Source organism: Scomber scombrus, chromosome 22, assembly GCF_963691925.1.
Source record: "Scomber scombrus chromosome 22, fScoSco1.1, whole genome shotgun sequence".
Taxonomy (NCBI): Eukaryota; Metazoa; Chordata; class Actinopteri; order Scombriformes; family Scombridae; genus Scomber; species Scomber scombrus.
In genome coordinates, this window is record NC_084991.1 from 350,223 (window position 1) to 377,652 (window position 27,430).

The following is a 27,430-nucleotide window of genomic DNA, read 5'->3' on the forward strand; positions in this document are numbered from 1 at the left end:
TATTTTTGTTACACCTACAAGTAGGCTGAGTAAATTGTATAATTAGACCTACATTTTATTAAGCCGTGCAATATAAAGGCTGAAAAATGACGCTTGTGTGAAGTTAAAAAATTCAAATAGCAGTGGCTACGAGCAATTACTTGTCTCGATCTACCCAGTATTAATCAATACGACGTTATATTTAACAGAGATGAACTCTGAATGGCTGTTCAGCCGATAGCAGCAGATTTCATTGAAACGTGTGAAAATGTGAATTTAATTCATAAATGCAGCCTGCCATATCTGGCCGGCAGCCAGGATTCTGTCTCCTCTATGTTTTCTCTGGCTCTTGTCCAGACCCACCTCCCCCGCCCGTGTTATCCACCCACGCCACGGGAGAGGTGATTTCTTTCTTTTTTCTTCTTTTTTTAAAACCTCATCCTCATTGAGCGGAGCCTGGTTTTAGGAGTGGGCTGTGGATGCGGTTATTATGCCCACACTTTTGCGACGATCCGTGCCGAGCTGTCACGCCTTGCTCCTGCACGGTCCTGCCCGGTCCCGCGGTGTGTTGTAGCCGAGTTTGAGTGTGAGCTGCTCGGCGTCTCCGGCTCTGCTGCTCCCGGTGTTCAGTCTTTTAATGCTAATTGAGCCAAACCGGCAAGCTGCGCACTGGTTAAATTTGATCAGTCCCCCTGCCTGTGTGAAAGTTACTAGTGGACCATATACCTGTGAACGTGCTATTCAAGCTATCCTCATCGGCTCCATCTGTTTCTTTTTTTCTCCCTTTTTAAACTATTTTCTGTTTACCGGGAGATCGGAGCTGCAGCACCGGGAACCATGAGCGGACGCGGTGAAGAGGCCGGGGAGGGCTCTGGCTCCCAGGAACCCGCGGGGGCCGCGGAGCCCCAGAAGAGAAGGCCGGGGAGACCAAGAAAGCCCCAGAAAGTCAGTCTGAGTTTGTGCCTCGCTGCTGTTCACTGAGGGCGCTCTGTGGACAGGCAGACATAGCCTTCTGTAGCTGCTAGTAGGAATCCGTAGCTGCACATTATATGACATAAAGGCTAGAATGTGTGCTTTTGTTAAATATAGACAATTTGGTCTGAGGATCGAGGTAAAACTTTTGCAGTCACTAACATTAAAGGTCCTGAACCAACTGCTCTAATTCATTACTTTATGAAACTGCACAGGACGCCTGTTCTTCCTCTTAAAATGAGCTGGATTTGTTTTTTTCCCAGTGATTGATCCATGAAGAATGTGTGCGATCTTCTCTTATGCATATGTGGAACTTAAAGTCGTGCAAAGTCCACACGTTTCTCCTTGTAACGGAGCGCAATTCACTACTGTTTATGGACTACTTCCGTATAGGCTAAATAATGAGGAATGCGCCTTTTTTCGAGTCCAGTCTCCGGCAGATATAAGTGTGGGGATGAATATCATTCTAAGTTCTTCCGTGAGTTGTGTCGGGGACGCCATGACAAGAGTGTTGAACGTGTTTATGTGAATGTGTTTATACTTGTGATGAATTGGTGAGTCACATTCCCACCAACATTTCACACCATAATCACATTCACTGACACCACAGGCTGCGGTGTTATTGTAGGCGGATTCTGGCTGAACTGACGTAGTTGTGTATACGTATGTAGAGTTGAACGTGAATGAAATATATATTTCTTGAAACATAATGAAGTTTTACTAGGCTCCCAGGCTGCATTTTAGATTCTTGTATAACAGAGATAGGCTAGACGAGAATTTCTGGAAAGGGCAGTGTGAAATTAAAAAAATTAAAAATCAGAATGAGATAATAATAAAATAATAATAATAATAATCATAATAATAATAAATCAATTAGTCTCTTGCATTGTTTTTATGGTGTGTGCCAGCACATGCGCACACAATCGCCACTCCTGCGCATACACACATCAGCAAACCTTTGTCCCTCATTTGGTCTTGACCCATAAATCAATGACCAAATGGGAGACCACCAGTAAATGAGCACAGAGTTGAAAGGGACCCAGTCTATTCAGAGAGGGGTGGCACTGTTTGTATGTGTGTGGTAAGAGTGTGGGTATAGTGTGATGATGAGGTGGGGGTGGGGGGTTCAAAGCTTTGTTTCCTGTCCTCAACACCCATGTCATGCCCCCTCTCCCCTATAGGAGCCCAGTGGAGAGCCTGTCCCCAAGAGACCGAGGGGCCGCCCTAAAGGAAGTAAGAACAAGGGCCCCTCTAAGGCAGCACAGAAGGTGAGTCTCAACACCTGAATGACACACTCACATTTGCTAATCTAATTTTGGGTGACATTAATTGACTTACATTACATAAGACATGACCGAAAGAGTGGACATGTATGGGGCCAATAAGAGTTCTAATCATTCTGATCAAGTCTCTGCCAATTGTTCTCATTAAGATTATTTTAAGCACGTTGGAGTTTTCATCTTTAATTGGGACCGTCCACATCATTTGATTTCCAAGTACCAACTCTTCATTGAAGAGGAAACTTAAATTAAGATTGAAAACATTTGATGATGTACATATTAAAATATGAACCGACTGATATGAGATTTTTGAAACCGATACCGATTTTGTAGTTGAAGAATTCACCGATATGGTGGCCGATATAATTATTTTTTTTAACTGGAATGAAATACACTTTTTCTATGTGGATTGTTCACCAATTTTGCACTGATATGACTATGCTAAAGTACTTTTTAATATTTAACATTATACATTGTCAACCAATTCTAGAACTGAACACCTTGAAAATAAAGATAAGTAAAAAATAAAATAAATAGCTAAATAAACATCAATACTGTTCAGTAGTAGTCTTATAAAGTAGCTGAAACTGTCATACTGAAAATACTCAAGTGAGGCACAAAAAGTAAAAGTAAAGTACAGTAAGTAAATAGTAAATGTAAAACTTAGTTACATTCCACCACTGCTCTCTACTATACCACATATTCTCTACTCTGTTAAGCAAGCTATGAGCTTCATGCTCATAGATTTTGTTCCGATTCTAAACCATTATTTCAATAGATTGAACTCCAAACAGAAATACTTTTTTCTTGCTTATCAAAAAAATGTCATCTTTAGCAATATTTAATTACTCATGTATAATGTTAGCGGTCACAAACAATAATTCATGGTTCGCTGCTGCCAATTGAAGAAGTGCAGAGTGGCAGCGGTGTTGCACAGTGTTCTGCTTCACACGTTCAGGGGAAACTTTTGCGGAGCTGGAATGGTGGAAAACTAGACGTTGAAATTGTAACCTTTGTAAATGCAATAACTGGAATTATTCAGTTGAAGGTCATTCCTAACTGTGAGTCCTGAACAAAACTGTGAATAAACTGTATGTTCAACACATTAGCTGACAAGGTATAAAAGTAGCTATGTAATTAGCTAGTTAGTTAATGTGGCTAACGACTATGATGAGCTCATTGACACTGCCTCTTCCTCAATTGATTGAAGCTGCACCCCAAAGCATGCACTCTCTCACACACACACACAAAACCACACTGTTAGAAAAATGAAAGAAAAGTGTATTGCTTTATCTATTATTTATATTATTATAACCTGTAATGCAGGATAGATATCAGATGCAGATATCATTTTATAGTGACTCACTGGTTTATCAGGGTCATCTGTGCAATTGTTCGGATTGTTCTGTCCTGCTGTGTAAAGCTTGCAGTATAGAAATGGAAATGGAATATAATATTCATAAGTATGTTTTAATTAGTGTGTAATCCCATGAAAATAAGAATCATGTTTTGGCTTAGAATAAGCCCTTTATATCTACATAGGGTGTGGGACCCTTTTCATGGGACCCACCATTTTGTACTGCCATATTTCTACAGTAGCCCAGGACAGACAAACCAAACACTGGCTCTAAGGAGGGCCATTTGTGTTTTTTGTAAATTTTTGCAGCCACCATAGGTTTTGCTGTGCGCTTGGAAGGGCGGGTGAGGGGAGGTGTATACATTTGGTTGCAATTTACAACCTCACCACTGGATGCCACTAAATCTTACACACTGTTGCTTTAAATATTTTTGAGGTCATCGTTGTGGATTTCTTAGATCACAGTATGTTGACAGGTGTTTGTTTGTTTTGCTCCCCTAGAGCTGCAACACTGGTGTGTCATACAGTTCAATACAGCAACAGTAGCGTCTATAGCCTCAAATATAACCACCCATACAAAACAAAAATGTTGTACGGGATTGTATTTGATGCTGTAGGTGGTCATCATAAATTGGCTCAGAGTATTTCTAATATGAGAGACAGCTGTCATATATGAGTGTATGACCATATAGAGCTTATTTCACCGAACCAAAGTGTTGTGGAAAATGTTTTAAAAAATATTGCTGTGTTTAAACAACATTAAATATTTGGAAAAAATGGTTTATATTCCTCAAAAAAGTATCTGCAAAAGTATTTTTTTTTTGTATCAGTACTGAAATTGGCACTGGTAATGAAAAAAAAGAAAGAAACAATACTGAGGCCTACCCTTTACATACAGACTTAATGCTACGTCAATGACTGATCAGATTGGATATGATTCTGGAACCATATACATGTCTCTGGATGTTCACAGAGAAGTGTCTCATGGGTAACAGTATATTTCTTATGTACAGGCCACAAAAACATAACTCAAGCCCTTCCAATAATTAGGCTGTACACTGCTAACACAAACACATATTAAAGCACAGAAACAGACACAATAGCATTTGTGCATTCGTTGAAACATGCAGCCGTAACTCAACAGCACTTTCATACACTTTTCCACAGAATGGAGACAGTGTGCATGAGAGATAGAGTTGATGAATGAAAAAAGATTAAAGTGGCATAGAAAAACTGATTAAGAGAAAAGCTTTGGAATTTGACAGCGAAATCCCATCTAACATTTGGGTTGTGATACTGTACATCAGAGTGAGGCTTGGGCAAGTCCCTTTGTCTTCATTCATTAGTTAGCTGAAGCTGTGTTAGGCTTGCGATGACAGCAGCCTTAGTGCTCCCCTGCCACCATGAACCACTGTAAACATTCCCAGCACTTTGAAAAGAGAACCACTCTACTCTCGCCATAATCCAGTCTCATCTCATCTGGCATTGTTATGATAAACACTGAAGATATCAATCTTTCCAGATGAAAGGAGCACACCTTTAGCAAATACTCTTTAAAAGTCTACTTCCCCTCCTAATATCAATCACCTCTACAATCTCTGACAAATATCATGGCATTTCATAAGAAAAAAATGGTACTGAAAACCTTGACTGGACTGTTACATACTGTAGTACAAAACAGAAACTGTTTTAAACCATTCTAAAAAAGGCAGAGAAAATTGCAGTTTTAGAGTGGAATTTAATCGGTTCATTTTTTTTCAAAAAAGAAAGCTCTGTGAAATGGAAAGGTACTATTAAGTGTCATCTGACTGTCTTATGGCCATAATATCCTGAATGGCTATAGGCAAAAAGAAAAGCATTTGGTGCTGATTCATACAAATTGGAATAATGGTGCACACTTATCTCACTGTCTCCTTGAAGACATTGATCTGTGTTGCACTCAGTTATGCACACAAAAAGTGACAGAAGTACTTGCCTGAAAAATGCTATTGAATATTTCAAAGTCATAGCCCCCACATTAAATCTGACATATGTAGGAAATTTGGTAGGCAGATGACTAAAGAAAGGCCTCTTAGTACCATACCCTAAGCCCAACAGAAAGTTAGCCATTTTGACTGTATTCTTTTCTGCTGAACTGAAGCCATTGACAGGTGCTGTACTTTAACAAACTCCTCCTAGAGATTTAACTCAAGCATGAGGTGACAAAGACCTTTGCAGTGCATTTTACGAAGCTTTTGAGATTTCATACAATTCTTTTGGTGTGGTGTGCTGGGCAATTTTGTCCAAAATGAGCATTAAACGAAGTTGGACATTGTCCAATGTGCCCCTCATTTCTCATGCTTGATAAGAGTCCAGGCCTGAGCACATCTACATGTCGTCAGCCTGGTGTGACAAACATCATCCGATTAACATGAAAGTTACACGGTGTGGTCTACACATGACATACAGCAACATCATGTATTATTAGTGGCCGCATAGTGGACACAGGAAGTAATAGGTCTACCGTAAAAACCCGGTAGATAAGTTGCACCGGTGTATAAGACAGTCTTGTAACGGGGTGTTGAGGGGTAGGACCCAAGTGCAGCACAGAACACCAGTGAGCAGTTTGAAAACAGTCTTTATTATAGTCCACAAGTTAACTGTACAGGTATATGGCAGAACGCATAGGGGGACAGGCAGGGCTCATTGTTACCGAAGACAGAGTTGGCAGCAGGTAAGGCAATGCCAGTAGCACTCACAGAGATGAGGTTGACCAGTTGGAAGTCTCTGGGCTCTCCTGACAGAATTGAAGCCAGAGGATGCCACACAGCCACAGGCAGACAGGAACAGGTGATACTCGAGGTCAGGGACAGAAGGCTGGTTCGTTCACCGGGGTAGACACGAGGAGAGGAGGTCAAAGGCAACTAGGGTCATAAACAGTCCGTTAATTAGTGCTGAAAGGTCTGGCATGTAGTAAATGCAAATGACGATCTGGCAAGGATTAAATGAACAACAGGAGAGTCCAGGTGATTACAGATGGGTCGCAGCTGAGTGCCCAGGTGAACAGAGTTAACTGATGAGGTGGGTGTGGCTAACTGGCAGGAGTGGAGCAGAGGTGGGGTGAGTGGACATTCACCAGAGCTGCAGGAATAGAGCAGAACTGTGACACAGGCTGTGTTCGAAACCGCATACCACATACTACATACTTCTATACTACACACTAAACGACCAGATAGTAAGCAGACCGTTTACACTGTAGTAAACTACACGATAACCCACAATGCATTTCGTCCCTACCTGAGCTGAAATCAGCAGGCTGAAGCTGATTTCATTTGAGCTTTAACTCTATAAATATACCACTTTATCAACATTTCTAACCTTTTTAGGCGAGAAAGTAGTCCTTTAGATCCACAATGTGACGCTAATTTGTCCAAATAACACCTGTTTAAAGTTTTTTTCCTGCGAATTCGGAGTTAGCCGTAGCAAGTAACACACTTCCAGTCATTTTCACAAAATAAAACACCAGTTACCTTTTATTATTAAGAAAACCATAACGATAGAATTGGTGCTTTTATTTTGAAAACAGGAAGCGAACATACCCTTGCTGTAGCTAACTTGAAACCACAGAGGTGGTGATCTGTGACGTTTGTATTTTGGGTTTTTATCAGAAGTTACGTTGCATCTTGGGTAATTTGAGTATGAGTAGTCAGCTATTGATGCATACTCCGCATTTCTGGTGAATCTAGTAAACCATCCGGGAACTTCTCGCATACTCTAAATCGCATACTATGCAGTTGAAACACACTACATACTTCAAATGACGTCAGAGTTAGTACGAGTAGTAGGAAAGTATGCGGTTTCAAACACAGCCACAGTCTATTTTAAGAGGTGTCATGCCAGGAAAATGCTTTTATATTAAAGACTGATTTATCTGAATGCACCAGTAGTTATCAATTTATAAACACATATGTTTATATGAGTTAATCCAAAATATTTCTAGTTTACTTTTATTTGAAACACAATCAAACACACATATTACACCTGAAACAGTGTGTCAGGTTAATGGTTACGGTATTGATTTTCTGAACTGAACTGGACCGGTATATTAACTCAAAATGAATATGCAGCAACAACATGTACATTTAGTGTATTTTTTCTAGCACCACATAGTGGACACAGTAAGTTATATTTATGTTATATGCAATATCCAATATTCTTAAAAATATATGCATGTCAGTTTCCCTCTGATAAATTAATTGCTGCATTAATAATTAATGTATGTAGTATTGCCTATGGGCAACTGGAAGTGAAACCTAAATGTTACATAGTTCATACAGAATTTCTAGTATGTGATCTCAGCACACAGGACAAATTCTCACAGTTTCTGTAAATCCTGAAAATTCAGAGCTGTGTAACCTGACCTCTGGTGCCATAGCTGCTACAGTACTTCCTTCAATTTGAGCAAGGTATGAGGGGACCTGTTTATCGCTGCTTGCAGATTTGTTTATTATTATTACTTCAAACACACTGTTAACCGTCAAAAAATGTATGTGAAACTAGTTAAACCATGGATCATTTAAAGAATGTATAAAAAACTAGTCCCAATAAATAATCTCACTGAATTACAATTTTACATCACTTCTTTGATTTAAGATGGTATACATAATGTTAAAAAATAAATTCAATGGTAATGCAGTACAGTTTTTGGAGAGTCATTCTTTGGACTATGGTTGTTTCCAAAGTAACTCTGTATTTACTGAATATTTAAAGTCAAGTCAAATTTATTTTTTAAAGCACATCTAAAAACAACCCATGTTGACCAAAGTGCTGTACAGACCAGAGCAGGTAGCTGTGATTGTAATGGCATGCATTCTGTGGCCTTAACTTATACTTTTTAGTTCCACCTTGTGGCAGTTTGTAGTAAAAATGATTGGTAAATGCAAAGTGTTTTCCTATTGGTTAGTTCAGATCATGTGACTTGTAGGTTAGAAGTCAACCAGGAAGTGCAGTGTGCATAACTCTCTCCATGCGGTTTGTCACTGCCCGATTTCCGTAGCTGCCCGATTTGCTGTACGGCCTGTCTGCACATGCGCGAACGAGCCGCCATATTGTACGGTAACTCCACTTGGACAAACTTCATTCCGTTTCTGCCCTTAATTAGAATACAACCAAAAAATACAATAAATGTGTATGCTGTATTAAAAAATGGGGAAAAATAGAAAAAAAACAGCTTCTATAGGTTAAAGTGGCGTTAAGTATTAAGATAAGATAAGATAAAACTTTTATTGATCCCACAGTGGGGAAAATTCACCGCTACAGCAGCTCAAAAAGAAAACAAATGTATACCACAATAAAATTAAAAACTAAAAGGAAAAAAGGACCTTCTTTGCACTAGAGCAATAGCAGGGACTTTAATTAATAATATTTAATAATTAATGTTACATTTTGTATACATATTTCCTGTATTTTCTGTTTCTATGATGGTGGTGGCCTAAGACTTTTGCATAGTACTGTGTGTATGTGTGTGTATATATATATATATATATATATATATATATATATATATATACGATTCACAACAAAGCTATTAAAATGGAGGTTTTAATATATGTAATCAAATTTGTCCAAAAGTGCGCTTACGGGCCGGAAATCGGGCAGAGACGGAATGAAGTTTGATCAAGTGGAGTTACCGTACAAGATGGTGGCCCGTTCTCGCCTGCGTAGACGGGCCGGACAGCAAATTGGGCAGTGACACGGTTAACCAGAAAGATTTTCTCCTGTTTTCCTTTTCGTGTGTGCCTGTGCATGTCCTCTTATAAATAAGTTGGAATTCATATGTTTAGAGTTAAAAACAAACTATTTTGTGATCATTTCATTTGCTAATGTTAAATATGCTAACGTTAAAATACCAAGCTAACCTGAATTTAGGTTATTGTCACAGCATATGTATTGAGAATATTAAGCATTGTGAATTCATTTTGAACAGTTTGTAACCAAAGCATTATACTTTTGTATTTATTTCAGTTTTACAAAAAATAATGGAAAGAAGAGAAAAAAGGACTCAGTAAAACAGTTTACTCCCGCGTTCCACTTTCTCTGGATCCTGCATGTTAGCTATCTGTCAGTTTTGTGCGTAGACGTTATACGCTTAAGGGACAGCATAGTAAAAAAGCAACCTCATGGCAGGTACCACAATTCAAGGAAAACAAGCTTCACCTCAATTATTCCTCGCTCATCATCAAGCTTCATACGCCTAGATGGCATCAGCAATACATGATGGCGGAGAAAGCAATTGAAAGTGAATATGCAACTGAGCAAAGCTTTCCAGATGAAATCCGTAGCCTCTTGTTTAACAAGTGGATCAAGACGCTGATCAGCTAGCCCTGCCATTGCTAGGGCCTGTACTAAACTGGAGGCCACCTGAGCCAGGGCTGAATTCCTCAAGAAGGAAGTCGAAGTTAAGATTGAAAAGGCTCAATTGAAAGTGGAAGAGGCTCATATGGAAGCTACTCTAGCAGCTTTAAAGCATGAAGCTGAACTAGCGGCAGCTATCACTGAGACAAAAGTGCTAGAGGCAGCAACAGAAAGAGAGTGTGGAGAGAGGAATTCAGATGTAAGCAATGTCTCTGATCGCATTTGTGACTACATCTCAGCTAGGATTGACAACTCCTGCAGGGGTTGAGCCATATCAACCGTCTACGGAGCCCATCATCCATGAGCTCAAGCCTGAAACACCATTGAGGCAGCACCGCCTCACAGCTCGAAATAACAGCGATCTTCTCGAAAAGCTTGATAATACAACACAGCAGGTCAACACCAGTGATCCCTCACAACTCTGCAGCACTGCCATTCACTCCCTCACCTATTAGGATTGTGACACATCCACTGCCAAACAATGACACCAACATGAGTGATGTCCCCAGATTCATAGCACGCCGTGAGCTTATTACATCAGAACTCATTCGCAAACAAATGTAAGGAATGTGACAGTGAAGTTCACATTTCAGCCCTTCATCCAGGACCACCCCCTTTATTCTCAACTGAGCATGGCGGGGAGGGAGAAATCAAAGCATCCCAACCTGCTGTTACTTCTAAGTGCACTGAAGTTTGTAGGGACGATAGAAATACAGGGTCTTGCTCCAAGACCTGCCTAGCTAAGGTTTACCCAGATGGCTGCCCAGAGAAAGCTCTAATTGATCCTAGATGACCAGAGCGACTGTTCCCTTGCAAGAAGTGAGTTCTTCGACCTGTTGAATGTTAAGTGAGAAAGCTCAGCATACACCCTACATACCTGTGCTGGTGTGACAGAGACCACAGGCAAAAGGGCTACAGGTTTCATCGTGGAGTCCTTAGAGGGAGCGACAAAGGGGAAACTGCTTACTTTGATTGAGTGTAACAACATGCCAGATGAAAGGGCCGAAATACAAACTCCTGAGTCAGCGCGGTGGCATGCTCACCTCAAACCCATTCCTCATCACATTCCTCCACTGGACCCAGAAGTCTAGATTCTTCTTCTCCTGGGTCGGGACATCCTGCACCTCCACAAAGTACGGGAGCAACGGAATGGACCCAACAACACCGCCTATGCACAGAGATTTGATCTAGGGGGGGTCGTGGTAGGAGACATCTGCCTGGGATCAGTGCATAAGTCTGCTGCGTAAGTACTTACCACACCCATGTACTTGAAAACTACAACGTCCTTCCCTGCTTCCTCCGTGCCCCAACCGGTTGTGTGTCAAGGAGAAGTTCAGCATCAGACCTTCACCTGAGGTTTCTCTTGCATTTGACACTCTCATATTAGACAGCTGTGCCATAGGAACCACTATCTTTGAAAGGTCAGTGGATGATGACAAAGTTTGGTTATCAATTGAAGACAGACAATTTTTGAAAATCATGGACAGAGAAATGGTCATGGGCGAAAGCATAATAGTGGTATCTAATTAATACCAGGCTGGGAGTGTCATGGCACGCATTCTGTGGACTTAATTTATACTCTTTAGTGCCACCTTGTGGCAGTTTTTAGTAAAAAACATTGGTAAACGCAAAGTGTTTTCCTATTGGTTAGTTTAGATCATGTGACTTGTAGGTTAGAAGTCAGCCAGGAAGTGCAGTGTGCATAACGCTCTCCAGACGGTTAGCCAGAAAGATTTTCTCCTGTTTTCCTTTTTGTATGTGCCTTGGAGAGCCTTTGTTTGTAGGTTTTGTCACATTTTTCATGTTTTGTGCATGTCTGCATATAAATAAGTTGGAATTCATATGTTTAGAGTTAAAAACTAATGTTAAATATGCTAATGTTAAAATACCAAGCTAACCTGAATGTAGGTTATTGTCACAGCATATGTATGGAGATTAAGCATTGTGAATTCATTTTGAACAGTTTGTAACCAAAGCATTATACTTTGCATTTATTTCAGTTTTACAAAAAAGAATGGAAAGAAGAGAAAAAAGGACTCCAGTAAAACAGTTCAACTTTAATCCCGCGTTCGACTTTACTGCATGTTAGCTATCTGTCAGTTTTGTGCGTAGACATTACACGCCTAAGGGACAGAATAGAGATCACAAATACAAGAAACACCAACATAATCAAAAAGGGACACAGCTTGTATGCACAAATAGTGTTGAAGTATAACTTTCATGTTGCGTGGGGCAGCATTTTATGAAGGTCATCATGCACGTGAGGAAAAATATCAAAATATATGATATATTTATATCATCCAATTTCAATGAAATTTCATCCTCCGTAAATTCATTTATCTTTTTAGTACTTCCAAAGTTATAGACATTTAAAAAGTGAATACAATTATTTTAACCTGAACAATAAGAGTGAATTACAATATATGACCATAAAATGATGTAAAACTTAATTAATATGTCTAAATGCAAAGTCTTCATAACTAGAATTGCAGAGTAGATTTGGGGACAATTCAAGTCAACAGTCTTAAATCCTTTCATTTTGTCTTCCCTCCACTGGTTCAGTCTTTTTCCTATTCAATTGTGTCTCTTCTCTCCTTTATTTGTTATTTGTATTCATCTCCTCTTTGTACCTTTCAGTGTGCATTTCTTGCAGGCTATAAATATGATGAGCTACCACTGTAGTATGATGTATGTATGTTCATGTTTATATCTAAACAGTTCATATTTAGTTCACTATTTCATTGATAACAATTAACAAATACTTCTGGGTTTTTACATTTAAAAAAAAAAAATCTTATTGGTACTATGAGTTAGAAGCTCTGTCCCACTCAATCTAATATCAGGTTGAGTAGGACAATGCTTTAAATAAAGTTGTCTTAAAACACATTGCAGCAAGACAATTCAATGTGCATTATGTAAAACATAAAGGCCATCAAGACAAAATACAAAATAAACAAATACAAAAAAAGACATTTATAAAAAGACATTTAAATACAATTAAAAATAAATAAAACTAGTATGAATATAGTTTAAAAGCAAAACTTTGATTGTTGCATGACGATGGAGAACCTTATCATCTGCTGGAGCATTTTATTATTCAACAAGCTTTACATGATGTCGGCTTGGTCAAGCAGTTTGTAAAGTAACCCTGTCGACAACAGTGAAATTTAGCCAATCAAAATCACAGTTTATTTGTAAATCTGAAAAACCTGGCCCAATGGCCCTATTGGCGCTATTCCACTACACAGTTCCAGCACGACTCGCCTCGCCTCGCCTCGACTCGACTCGGTTCTTTTTGCGTTTCCACTAGGGATAGTACCTGGTACCTGATACTTTTTTAGTACCTGCTCTGGTGAGGTTCCAAGTGAGCCAAGACAGGTACTAAAATGTGACGTCAACACACTGCTGGCCGCTGATTGGTCCGAAGACTTGTCGCTGGAAGAGTCATGAGCCGTCCCACACAAGAATCAAACCCAGCATTTTTAAATACCGGAAGCAGCGTTACAACCATAGTTAGTGTTACCATAGTTACAGCTATACGGCTCAATTTTCTTGCTTTGTGTGTGACAGAAAGCCTCATACAGCAGCAAGTACACCACTGCCTCAATGTCCTCCATTGTTTATGTGTTTGTGTCGCGTATAAAACAAAGTCACGGCAGTTTCGCGGAGCCGTGCTATGACGACCCCGCCCACGTTGAGTAGGTACTTTTTTTTAATGGAAAAGGTCTGTTCTGGAACCGAGGCGAGGCGAGTCGTGCTGGAACTGTGTAGTGGAAAAGCGCCATATGATAGGCTACAGAGGCCCAGGAGTTCCACCCACGCATGTTCTAGACCCCCACTCGTCCAATCACCTGTAATGACAAGCAGTCATGATGAGAGAGCGAGTGAGAGAAACAACAACATACCAGCATACGAAAGTGAGAATTACAAAATGGACAATGCGGGTAAAAAACGAAAAGGCAGAGCTGAAAAACAGAGAGAAAAGAAAAACTCTCGCGACCGACGCTGCTAAGATCAAAAACAGGTCGATGAAGACTCTCCACCATGTGGAAGTGGTGATACAGTCTTAAGCAGGAGTGTGCCTGCCAGCATTGTGTGGATAAACACTCATTAAATGTTCAGAACGGTTACTTAACTGTCTATGAACTTTACTTGACATAATAAATAGCAAACTCTGCATCGTGTGGTGTGTTACAACAAGGCCTAAATCTAGTTATCTAAAGTATTGGAAAACAATAACCATATTCATATACTATCCTGATTAATTGATTAGTTTCTTTTATTAACCACTATTTTCATCAAAGGATGCCACACAACTCACATGTTGCAATGTGATGTGGTTGGAGCATATACTATTGCTATTTTCACTATTTAAAAAAAGAAAATCCAATGCTCTTGGATATAGTTGCACTTTGTATTGTATTATATGAGTGAGTGATAAATAGTATCCTTAAGAGCAAATGAGCAAAATACTGTGTAGTCATCATTTATCTTATTCAAGGCTCCAGAATATAAGGGATATTGTTCAGTATACTACTGTTATTAAGGGCTTGTGTGTTTATATGTACATCAATGGGGCACAGTATCTGCGCGCGGATTGTAGTGAGCCGGTCTGGACCAAAAAGTCCAGGGCCGAATTTTTGTCCCAGTCCAGGCCTGATGTGCACCTTAAGTACTATTAGCAACTACAAAAAAGGATGAATGAATGATTATTATCACTGTTTTTATTAAGGCACACGTCCGGGGATCTGTCATCCAGCGGCTAATGCTGTTGATTGGGATCCAGGGGAGGGGGCAAGTCAGGTGATCTGCAGGTTTGGTTCAGACAGCGACTTCAACACCTCAACAGTATCATCATTATCATCTTTACCAGGGATAGGCATCGCCTGTTGACATGTTTGGCTTTCTGAGATATTTTAATATCCAGGATTTGTTTTATAATGTAGTGTTAATGTTTTCTAAACACACACACACACACACACACACACACACAAACACAAAATGTGCAGTAAGTTATAATAACTAGGGTGAAATTTGCAATTGTGTTTGCATTGTAAGTATTTTACTTGCTTCGTTTTAGTGTCCTGATAGTCGGAATTAAAGGGAAACTAAAAAAAAAAATACACTAGGGAGGGATTTTTCAATAGCCTATGTCAGCACTTTGCTCCGACCATTCTGCTCAAAACACATTGACAGCTATGATTTGCAATTAATACCAAGAATTCCTTGTGTGGGGGCGCTGTTGAGCGGCAGACCAAGATGGCAGCTTAGAGCGAGTGCTCCTCACAACTCCGCAAAAAAATTACAAAATCCTAGTTATTAATGCTCATTAACGCTGCTAATTAGCTCCACAAGATGTCTAAACAAACAGCACTTAAAGACTGTGACAATGGCTCCAGAGCACGCAGTTCTCTGAGACCTAAAACTACTAACACGACTACTGCGGTAGCCGATGATGCTAACCATGAGGCCGCTAGCAGCCCACAGACTGACTTAACTATGGTGTTAAGAGAGCTACAGTCACTCCGCACGACTATCACCGAGATTGGCACCAAGATAAGTACTCTTGATGGCTTCGGGGCAACACTCGACAACGTGGAGAGACGCATAACCAAGATGAATGGCTCTGTTGATGCTGTGCAAAAAAGTTTCGCGGAACTTCAACAGGATATCACTGCCAATGCTAAGCGGCTTGTGGAGGCTGAAGGCCGCATAGGAGACACCGAAGACAGCTTGGTGAGTGTGAAAACGGAGCTAACTGACGCCACTAAACGCATCGCCTACTTGGAGTCTAAGACGGAGGACCTTGAAAACCGGGGTCGGAGAAAGAACCTAAGGCTGGTGGGGCTCCCCGAGGGCACTGAAGGGTCCCAGCCCATGATTGATTACATCCAACACAAATTGCCGACATGGTTGGGGCTTGACGCCGCTAAGACGTTCACTTTGGAAAGAGCGCACCGCTCTCTGGCAAGACCAAGGCCGGACCAGAGCAGAGCTGTAATCATACGGTTCTTGAGATTTCAAGACCGCGAGGTCGTCTTCAACACATCCAAACAACGCTCGCCTACCCATGACGGTCACAAGATCTTCTTTGTCCAAGACCTATCAGCAGGAACCATGAAAGCACGGAGCTCATTCAACGCAGTGAGGAAAAAGTTCATCGACGCTGGAACCTTCCGGGGATTCAACCTACAGCCCTGCAAGATGAGAGTTCTACAGAATGGGAAAATAGTTCTTTTCTCCACACCAGAAGAAGCTGAGAACTTCCTCCTAAACTTCTAAATGGCCGAGGAGTACGGGTAACTATGGCAGGACTGATACAGACAATAATGTTGATGCACTGCAGTTTATCATGGGTTTTTCTATGTTATATTTACATACGTTTTGCACTTCCTAGTTTATTTTGATTATATGCAGAGCTGTTACTACCATATTTGGTGGACACTTTATTTTATGTGCCTGTTATAGACCTGTGACTCTTGTTTATTTGACCCAGACTATTGAAGTGGTCAAATCAAGAAGCGTTAATAATATTATGCTTTATATCTTTCCTTCTAGGACGATAAATGTTTAAATGTACAGGTTAAGATGCAGGGTTGGGGGGGGGACGCACGTGGGCTGCCTGAGAGATGTGCCTACAGTTAAACCACTCCTCACTTGTGTGGATTGGTATTGCCCTTACATTGTTTAGTTTAAGTAAGGGAAGGGGGGGCGGGACCTCAAAGGTTAAGTATTCCTATATGTCTGGTTTAGTTCTTAATATTGTTACTCATTTTGTTTTTTGTTTTTTTATTTCTGACACACTCAACTTGGTCACCTACCTCATTGTATTTAAAATGACATGGAAAGTTTAAAATTGTCTGATTTGGGATTTACAAGCTGGAATGTCAGGGGACTCAATAAGTTAACTAAATTGAAACAGGTAATGAACAGGATCAAAAATTTACATTCTAAAATAATTTTTCTTCAGGAAACTCATATCACAGTCACTTAAATTAAGCAAGTGCAGCGTAGATGGCCGGGTCAAGTTATACATGCCACATATAACAATTACGCTCGGGGGGTACTAATTCTTATCCACAAAACAATTCCTTTCCAACTTACCAATACTCTTCGAGACCCCCAAGGGAGATTTGTAATCGCTCAGGGTAGGATGCTGTCTTTCGCATTGAACTTGGTAAGCATATACGGCCCTAATGAGGACAATCCAAAATGTTTTGAAGATTTCTTTTTAACCTTGTCCTCATTGTACGCCGTAAATATTATCGGTGGGGATTTCAATTGCACCTTGAACCCGTTGGTAGATCGCTCTACAAAAAATGATCCCCATAAAAATCAATCTAGAAAAACAATACTGCAATATATTACGGACTTAAACTTAGCAGAAATTTGGAGGGAACTTAATCCAGATAAATTTGAATACTCATGCTACTCGGGAATACATAAATCCAGATCTCGCATTGATTATTTCTTGGTGTCACAAGAACTGGTATCCAAAATTAAGAAATGTTGGTATGACTGTATAGTCATTAGTGACCATTCCCCCATTTCCATGTCTGTACACCTGGAGAAACTCCAACAGTCTCCCCCTAGGTGGCGCCTGCAAGTGAGGTGGCTTCACAACCCAGAATTTGTTAAATATATAGAACATAAGATTGATGGCTACTTTCAGATCAATACTAATCAAACTAACTCATGCATTAGGTGGGAAGCCTTCAAGGCATATATTAGAGGGGAAATCATTAGTTTCACAAGTACTAAAAATAAGAAACAAAAAACGGCAATTAACAAATTAGAGAAACAAATAAAATCTTTGGAAACAGATATAAATAATAAAGATGACCTAGGAAAACAAAAACGGTTATTAATCTTAAGAACAGAATATAATAAATTAATATCTGATATAGCAGCAAAAAGTTTATTGTGGTTGAACCAGGCTTTTTATGACCAGGGAGAAAAGGCTGGCAAATTGTTAGCTTGGAGAATTAAAAAATTACAATCTGAGAGAGCCATTAATGGCATAATTACACAAACAGGAGTGATGTCAAACGACCCTCAAGATATTAATAATGCATTTAAGGAATTTTATCAATCGTTGTACAGGTCAGAATGCTCTTCCGCTTCTGCCCATAGGGATACCTTTCTCAACCATCTCCAGTTTGAAACGCTTACAGAGGAGGTTACAGAGGGCCTGGATAATGACATAACGGTGGAAGAGCTATTGCGGGCTATTAAAAGTATCAACTCAGACAAAGCTCCAGGGCCTGATGGCCTGCCGATAGAATTCTATAAAACCTTCCAGAAGCAGTTGCTGACCCCACTTCTGAATATGTTTACGGAATCACTTAATAATGGTATCCTTCCACCAACTTTAAGACTCGCTACTATAATCCTCATTTTAAAACCTGGTAAAACACAGACTAACTGCTCCTCATACAGGCCTATTAGCCTCATGGGAGTCGACACCAAAATATTGTGTAAAGTTCTTGCCAAAAGGCTAGACCCATACATCCCTTCGTTGGTACATAGCGATCAGAGTGGGTTTGTACAGGGACGCCAGGGATTTCATAACATTAGAAGGGTCCTCAACATAATTCACTCTCAAAATAATACCAGGGATACAGCACTGCTATCTCTAGATGCTAGACAAGCGTTTGATAGGATCGAGTGGCCTTATTTGTTCAATGTGTAATGACGAATAACAATCTATCAAGCCCAATAACCTTAGAAAGGTCAACCCGTCAGGGCTGTCCTCTCTCCCCATTATTGTTTATTTTGGCCATTGAGCCCTTAGCCATGTCCATTAGAGCTGAAGCCAATCTATCAGGTATAACAATCGGTGATCACGAACATAGGTTATCGTTGTACGCGGACGACGTGATACTTTTTTTGTCCGACTTATCAAACAGTGTCCAGACATTATTACATTTAATCACTAAATTTGGTCAGTTTTCTGGATACAGTATTAATAATGCAAAATCTTCTATACTTTTCTTGAACAAGGACGAAAGAACCAATCAATCAAAGAACACCTTTTTTCGGTGCGAAGGAGGGCTTTACCTACCTTGGAATTAAGATTACCCCCCAAATTAACGCTGTGGTCAAAGCAAATTATGACCCGCTGATGAGAGAGGTACGAGACTCGCTTGAAAAATGGACAACGATGCCAATTTCATTGATTGGCAGGATCAATTTAATTAAAATGACTATCTTGCCGAAATTCTTATATTTGTTTCAATTACTTCCAATTTCTCTGCCAAAATCCTTTTTTAAAGAAATGAATAGGGAATTTTGTAGGTTTATCTGGAACAACAGAAAACCTAGACTCAGACTCAGGTTACTGTATTTGCCATACGACAGGGGTGGATTACAGATGCCCAGTGTACAATGGTATTACTGGGCCGCTCAGCTACGCAGCATTATGTTTTATTTTGTCACACAATCTCCTCCAGCATGGGTCTATATTGAACAGGCGTCAATATCCAAGTTGCCATTAAGTCTGTATTTATATTCAGCAGATTTTAAAACCTTAAAGAAAAAAACAACAAACCCCTTCCTTAGAAATTCTATTGATGTATGGTTTAAATCTCACAGACATATCGGTGATACACCTTCCATCTCCCGATTTTCACCGATCTGGGATAATGCGCAGTTCACCCCTGGCAGGGCAGATGGTGGTTTCCAGTTCTGGGCCAACAGGGGGGTGCAAAAAATTGGAGACCTATATGTTGAGGGCACTTTACTAACATTTAACGATCTCTGTCTGAAATATTCAATTCCAAAAAAAACACTTTTTTAAATATTTACAGTTGAAGCACTTCATCTCATCAAAACATCATCAGGTTTCACGTGAGCCACCGCTGTCCTGCCTTGAGGGTATTGTGTTTAAACATATGCACGGGAAACAGCACATTTCTATACTATATACAGCACTTGTCTCACATGACAAGGAATCTAGTCATGATAGGAGGAGGACATGGAGTTTAGACATTAAGGAAGATATAGACAAAGCTCAGTGGATGATAGCTTGTTCAAAAGCTCAATCACAAACTATTAATACTCGAATGAAACTACTGCAACACAAATGGCTAATGAGGACATACATAACCCCTGAGAAACTTAATAAATGGTCCCCTGGCATTCCAGATACATGTGTGAAATGTTTGATTGGGAGGTACTTTAATTCATTGTGTATGGGAATGCCCCAAGTTGGTAGCTTTTTGGAAAACGGTTGTCTGTACTTTAAGTAGAATCACGGGAACCCAGGTACCCTGTTCAGCAAAACTCTGTGTCCTAGGGATATATCCAGATGATTTCTCTTCCAACTCTAAGTGTAAAACTCTGATCAATTTTGGCCTCCTGCAGGCCAGGAGGATGATTGCTCTGTCTTGGAGAAATACTGAAATATCTTCTACACAGTCCTGGATTAGAGAGATGGCAATGTGTGTAACATTAGAAAAACTAACCTATGTAATCAGGGGTGAGTGTGACAATCTATTTGTTTATTTATTTATTTGTTATTTATAGTTTAGTTTTGTTGTTTGTTTGTTTATTTGCTCTGTCTTGTTTTGTTTATGTCTTCTGTTTTTGTTTTTTTCTTTTTTTCTTTGCTCGAGGGTACACAGCAGGACCAGCTTGTGTTTTATTGTGCCATTAATGTGATACTTGTTGACTGGTTTTGTACATTTCTATTGAAAATCAATAAAAATATTGTTAAAAAAAAAAAGAATTCCTTGTGTGATGGACAGAAAAAAATTGAAAGATAGTAAAAGATTCGGGGCTTTAATGAAAACATAAGCCCACCCCTGGCACTGCCTGTGTCCTGATGATGGAAGTGCTAAGGCAATTAGGATAGCATCTTTGGGAAACTGGGTTTTCACTGGGGTTACATGTGTATACCTATGTGTTTGCATACTGAGACTCCTTCTTTAGACCTCATTAACACCACCATGCAACTGCCACAGCTAAACAGCTTGAGACCATCTGTAGTGACTATGCCCTGTACTTTTAGCACTACTGGAGGCTAATGGATCGGATTCGTCTGAAGTGTACGCAGGTTTCAATTTTATTACCTTTACATAAATAAACAAAACAGAAAATAGCCCTTTGCTCCTGAGCACAGTCAAAAACTTTTTCTCACCATCAGCACACACCTGGCTTAATTGGCATGACCTTTTTATCTGTGCCCAGCCGGCCTTTTACCGTGCTCCCCCTAGTGCTTGGGAGGAGCACTACCACTCAATGAAATCAAATATATGGCTCCTACACCATCCTTCCAACAAAAAAGACAGCATCAGCCACTGGTTCAAATGCCTTGATATAGGTTTTACTGACAAACACCTCTAGTGGTGCTGTAAATTATCACTGATGATGTTACACAGAACATGCTAAAAATGTTAAGGGATGGATCAGTCAACAGTCAACATATGCTTTCCTTAACCATGGCCATCTTTCCTTCATCTTAACTAAATAATTCTTCTTTGTACCATCAAAACATGACCAAGTCATGTTCATGCCTAAGCCTGACCAAAATCTTAGCAGCAAGTGGTCATTAATCTTTTTATATGGCTTTTCTATGGTTTTGGAAGGCGACATCCTGCTAAAAGGGCATCAGGTCAGACAGACTCATATCATAGAAACTGTTACATGCAACACTTTTTGATGTTTTCTCTTGAGGACTTGTTGTGAAATGCCCTTGTACTGTAAATAACTGGATTAACTTTTCAGCTGCAGCAGTTTCTTCCAAATCCACAGTGAATAAATAAGGGCACTTTTAATGACTTCTAAGATGATGATAACTCAACACTGCATGGAATAGTACAATGACTTGCCTGGTACAGTTTGATATCCATTTGGCTGTTTGGTTAGGGGTAGGGTTGTATCTTATGATAAGCAATTTGTGGAAAGAACTCTCTTCAGATGCCTGGGTATTCAGTGCCACTGCAGACGTGCTGCAGCTCTCTGCTCAGACATTTAAAACACACTGATAATTAATTGAACAGGGTGTTGTCTTTCAGACCATTAATTCTCCACATTAAAAATGCAGTATCGTAAACAGAGGACTGGTATTACAGCACACAGATTTGATATCCAGCAGTGTGATGTGCAATGATAGAGACGTGAGACCTGCTGATAAACATCAATTGAGAATACATCATCATTGCTTAGTACACTTTTGCATCCCTGAAATATTTTCCCCCTAACATCCTTACAATGCATGTCCTTTACAACCTGGCAAAAACAACTCTATGGCACTCTCGGAAAGAAAATGGAAAATCAGAGATGTATAAACTTCTTGAAACCGTCAGCTGAATATCTTTTTCTATGTGAGTAATCTCTAATATGAGACAGCCACAGCTGCTGCCCTTGTCCTGTGCTTTAATGTAACGTCATATCAGTCAGCTACTGTGCATTCTGCCATCACCTGTACTATCTGGTTGGTTTCTAACAGTTGATCATCCACACTGAAAAATTAGAAAAATGGAGAACAATAGAACTGTGAGACACCACCATGATGGAGCAGGAGTTGGGTTGGATGGATAGAAAGTTCTTGCTGCAAATCCTCAACTAAATGAAAAATGGGTTGTTTATGAGAGTGTTTTTGGATCTGGTGCCTGTATTAGAAGGACAATAGTATCTTCTAAAACGATCCATATAAATGTTGCAAAAATAAATTGTGTTTTCTGATCTGCTGCCTCGATAGTTTGGGTTTGATTAGAATTAGGCAACTAAAACTCATCTAAGCATAAGAAAAGATTGTGGTCATGGTTAAAAGAGACTAACATTGGATGTTGGTAAAAGACAGTATGTAAAAAGTGGTTTACATAGTTTTTCTTCTGAAATGTAGAGAAGTAAAAGTACAAGGTCAAGCTCAAATTGTACTTGAGCACCACCAAAGCACTATGATCCACTTCTGACATTGTGATATTGTGTATTTATGGGGAAGTTAAGGGCCGTCCACACCGAGAACGATTACTGATGATTTATTTAGATATGTCCTAATAAACAAATATGCTTGAACTTTGTTCTCTATTAATATGTGTAAAAATACAACATAGTTAGTGGATCTTCGTAAGCAGATCTGTACTCATACTGTGTGTTACTGCTGCAGCAGTGCACTTTTACACACCACGCTTCAACATCTGCTGTGTGTCAGTTTGGTCTGTAAATACTGAACATCACAGCAACTAGTGTCTGAAATACTTCTGATCAACACACTCAATCAGCAACCACCTCTGAACTCTTCTGTTTTAATTTTGATTTCTCTGTACAACATACTACAGCAGTAATAATTACTATATTATATTATATTTATTTATATATACAACATACTTCAGCAGTAACAGCTCATCAATAATTAGCTGCAGACACAGCTGGAGTGTGCAGCGGGTGCTTGACACCACTGTTTACAGGAGGCTATGGTGTGGACGCTCACATTGTTGTCGTTATAGTTATTGTGTGAGAAGTGTTTACTTGTTAAGTACTCAAACACCCATTGTAAAAGTAATTATACAAATTTACCAATTACTGTACCTTGGCAAGTATCATGCCTACTGTTTGGAGGTGTTAATGACACATCAACAGATAAGTGATAACAACTGCATGCAGGGCTCAGGAAGTCCCATCCTCACTATGAAACCCAGAGTTCGCACACAGTCACATTGCACATACTCTGCCTGTGAAAGGTTGACAACTGCATGCAGTTATTTTGAAGCCCAGTTATCCTGTCCGTACCACAGTGTGAGCCTGGTGTTTTCAAGATACCCACAACTGTGAGTGGACAGAGAGGAATGCCTTTGCATTAGTGTGGGGGGAAAAAAATCTATGATCCTCACAGTGTCCCTGCTGTGTGGCTTGCACTCGGTGTGAAGCTGACATAGGAGCCGGTGTTGTGTACACATCTAAAGGGTTACAGAAAGCCACACATATACCCTGACACCACCATATCACTGATACCGGTCTTTTGCTGGTCATCGCCTGCAAAATTCAATGCAGCCCAGTGATTTGACTAAGATTTCACCTCACTCCCTGCCATCCAGATCCATGGAGCCTGGATACCATTTAATATCCAATCAATTATTGACACTGGTCTTGTTCATTGTGGATGACTGCAGGGCTGCTGGCTCTGCTGGCTCTGCTGGACAGTTTGCAGGGTTGAGTCTCTCCCAATTCCCACAAACATCAAATGATTTAGTTATCTCAGTAATTCCCTTCTGTCCAGTCAAACACATAGGGGGATGTCAGGGAATGCGCTGTAAACATAAACTCTTGGCACTTTGCTAACTCAGTAAATGTCTATGCTTATGTGGCTCAGGAGGTAGAGCCACCAGTTGGAAGATTGGCGGTTCGATTCCCGGCTCCTCCAGTCCACATTTCAATGTGTCCTTGGGCAAGACAATTAACCCCAAACTGCTCCTGTTGCTGTGCCAACAGTGTATGAATGATTAGTTTCCCTCTGATGAGCAGGTTGGCAAAAGAGAGATTTGGCTGATTGCTATTAATCTAAAGAACAGAGCATTATCCCACTACACAATACAATAAAAGTGTCTTCATAGGGGAGATCATGCTACATAGTTTGCAAAGGTTCTTACCATCAAAAATAAGTATCATGATTAATGCCCCTGTCAGATTAATACCCTGACCTGGGTACTGCCCAATCCTCCTGTGTTTGTATTGAATGGGTCAAAAGCAGAGGATCAATTTCCTCACTGAGCTCAATAAAGTCCTTCTTAAAAAAATGAAAATAACATCACTTCATAAGTCCTCTCTTTTCTCCTACTGTTAGTGGATTTGGAGGTCCAGATTTAATGACTGAATTTAAATTTGTGTTGTTTTATATAACATTAGTTTTAAGCTCCTTAGCTAAGCTAGCCAAGCCTCATTGGTACTGTCCTTACAGTTTAATACTTGTACATTAGTTTAGACACAAACACTTACACCCAGGTGTCCAGTTGTACTGTTCAGTTACTAAAAGTTGATAAAGATCAGCCAATCAGAATTGAATGTTTTTCAGATATCAATTCAGTTATTTTTTGACAGAATGTTTTGCCTCATTGCACTGTATTTTCCTGTACATGTCATTTGGCGTTATGTACATTTATGTAAATGTGTTATGTGGCTTTTAAATCAGGTCAAATATTCTGTTGGTTCATGTTTTAAAAAAAAGCTCAGCAATTTCGTAAACCTGTTGGCTATAGTTTTTAGCACATAAAGCAAGTAGGAGGAAATTGTGCATTTGTTCGGGACTACTTTCAGTTGTGGATTAATACACTTTTGGTGCTCTAGTGACTATTTACCACTGTATGGCATACAAGAATTTGAAACATCAGGCATTGGATATACAGACAGTCAGTTCATTGTTGGTTTTGGTATTTTCATGGTATTTGTCAGCAAAAAGAAAACAGGATATGTTGCTCAAAGTGGGCACTGTTCAGTAGGCCCAGCAGGCACTGTCCGACATAAAAAACTATCTAAACAAATAAATTATATCTGGCCATTTTGGCCTAAACAAGACCGATATAATTTTTTAATGTGCCCATTAATCAGCTTTTAAAATGAATGGGACACCATCTTGTAACATTGTATATAGTTTTCTTATTACATCTGCAGATGATTTAAACAGATTCAGACATCTTAAACACTGGTTTGGGCACTTAACATCTCAATTGACAGAAACCATCTTTGGAAAAAATGTATTTGACGTGTACTTAGATTTTTTAGTTTGACTCATGTCCCACCTGTAAACATTCAGGGTGCAGGATTTATGACCTACAGCAGCCAGACACCTGGCGACGAGTGAGATGTTTTTGCTTCAGTTTTGGGGAGCTGTCAAGACATCCATATACTATATATAGTCAATGGTCAGGATAAAGACTGATTATATTGTTTCTATTTTCTATGTTCACAGAAAGCTGAGGCAACCGGGGAGAAAAGACCCAGGGGGCGACCAAGGAAATGGGTGAGTCTGTGGTTCTCTTAAAGTCTGACCCTGTGTCTGCTGCTGGCATGTTGGATACCGGAACACACTTTGCACACACAACACTAGAAGGACATAGAGGGGAATACAAAGTTGTGCGGGTTGAGCATCAGGAGATCGATCGCAAAGCAAGCCAGAGAAAAAAACAACGCTTCAGCAACTTTATGACACACTTTCCCTTTTTTTGGCTTGTATTTGACCTCTTACCAGGCACTTATATATATGTATATGTATGTATATATGTATATAGGCATATATGTATATATATATATATATATGTATATATATATGTATATATATATATGTGTGTGTGTGTATATATATATATAAAATTAAGAACCCATTTGAAGGATAACTTTTCAAATATCATTATTAAAAAGTAAGAATGAGTATACGTTTTTCTGAACCAAAATTACAGAAGCTGAAGTGCCCCATGGGTCATTTAACAGGTTAATGCATGTTAAGATTGACTGTCTACACATTTTGCGGTCATCTCACGTTATTAACTGTGTTTATATGGCCTGAATACATCAAGAATTTCCTTCAGGAAGTTCAGGGAGATCTCCTAAATGTTTGTGTTATCAGTCTAAGAAAAATATTTACTCTCCACTTGGACCACAGGAATACTTAAATAATTACCAGCTTGAAAGCCTCAGTGGTTATCAGCCCCAAAGTAACAGGCCTGATTGATAGTGCAGGGTAAAGCAGCCAGCAGTTAGAAGTGCCACCAGGAAGGGTGAGGAGAGATACAGAGAACGTGAACTCTCTCCAGCATATATAATGTCTGCATTTTTATGTTCCAAAGGGAGAAAAAAGAAGTGAAAGTCTACAAGAGCAGACTTGGAGAGTTGTACTGTGTGTGTTGTATATTCACTTTCATTTCCTGGAAGAAATGGTGTGTTCCAGGAATCAATTGTTTGCATATTTACTATACCCTCCACTGTTGACACTACCGGTTTACTGGTGTGAGCTTTATGCGGTCGCTTTAAAACCTGTGTGAAGAACATCTACAGCAAGTAAAGTAAGTGTTCTGTTCACATGCATGTGCTTTGAATCCTCTGCCTTTTCGGTCTCCTTCAACAACAAAATGCCACAGCTACTAGCATAACACTGCAGGCTTTGTGTCAGTCTTACATCTTCAGTAACTCACAGAGATCACAGTGGCATTCAGTGTTTATGTTTGTGACTTACCAGGCAAATCAACTACTTTACATTATAGATAACCATTGTCATAAGCATGTTGTAGTGTTTCACATCTTAACATTTTGTCTTTCCTACCATCCAATGCCATTGTTTTCCATATTGTATGAAATCAACCTTGAGTTAGATGCACTTGCGGAGCAACACCACACTTGAATTGGTGTGTAATGCACTACTAAACCAAATATCTGTCTGTATGTACAATAAACATTCCTCAATATAGCATCACTGAACTAAATGATACTGATATTACTCTGGATTTATAACCAAGAC

At 39.7% G+C, this 27,430-nt stretch overlaps 1 protein-coding gene across 1 annotated transcript; it reads left to right on the top strand.

Moving 5' to 3' along the window:
• The first annotated feature begins 816 nt into the window (after positions 1–816).
• On the top strand, positions 817–25,960 carry hmga2 (high mobility group AT-hook 2). Its single transcript, XM_062444183.1, has 3 exons — positions 817–924; positions 2,133–2,219; positions 25,889–25,960. Exons 1-3 carry the CDS (start codon positions 817–819, stop codon positions 25,958–25,960), a joined length of 267 nt encoding a protein of 88 aa, XP_062300167.1.
• Positions 25,961–27,430: the final 1,470 nt, after the last annotated feature.

Excerpts from the sequence above, each read along its gene's own strand:
- hmga2 (XM_062444183.1), top strand. The coding sequence starts at position 817 with ATGAGCGGACGCGGTGAAGAGGCCGGGGAGGGCTCTGGCTCCCAGGAA. Across the intron at positions 925-2,132 it reads GACCAAGAAAGCCCCAGAAA|GAGCCCAGTGGAGAGCCTGT; the intron begins GTCAGTCTGAGT and ends TCTCCCCTATAG. Across the intron at positions 2,220-25,888 it reads CCTCTAAGGCAGCACAGAAG|AAAGCTGAGGCAACCGGGGA; the intron begins GTGAGTCTCAAC and ends CTATGTTCACAG.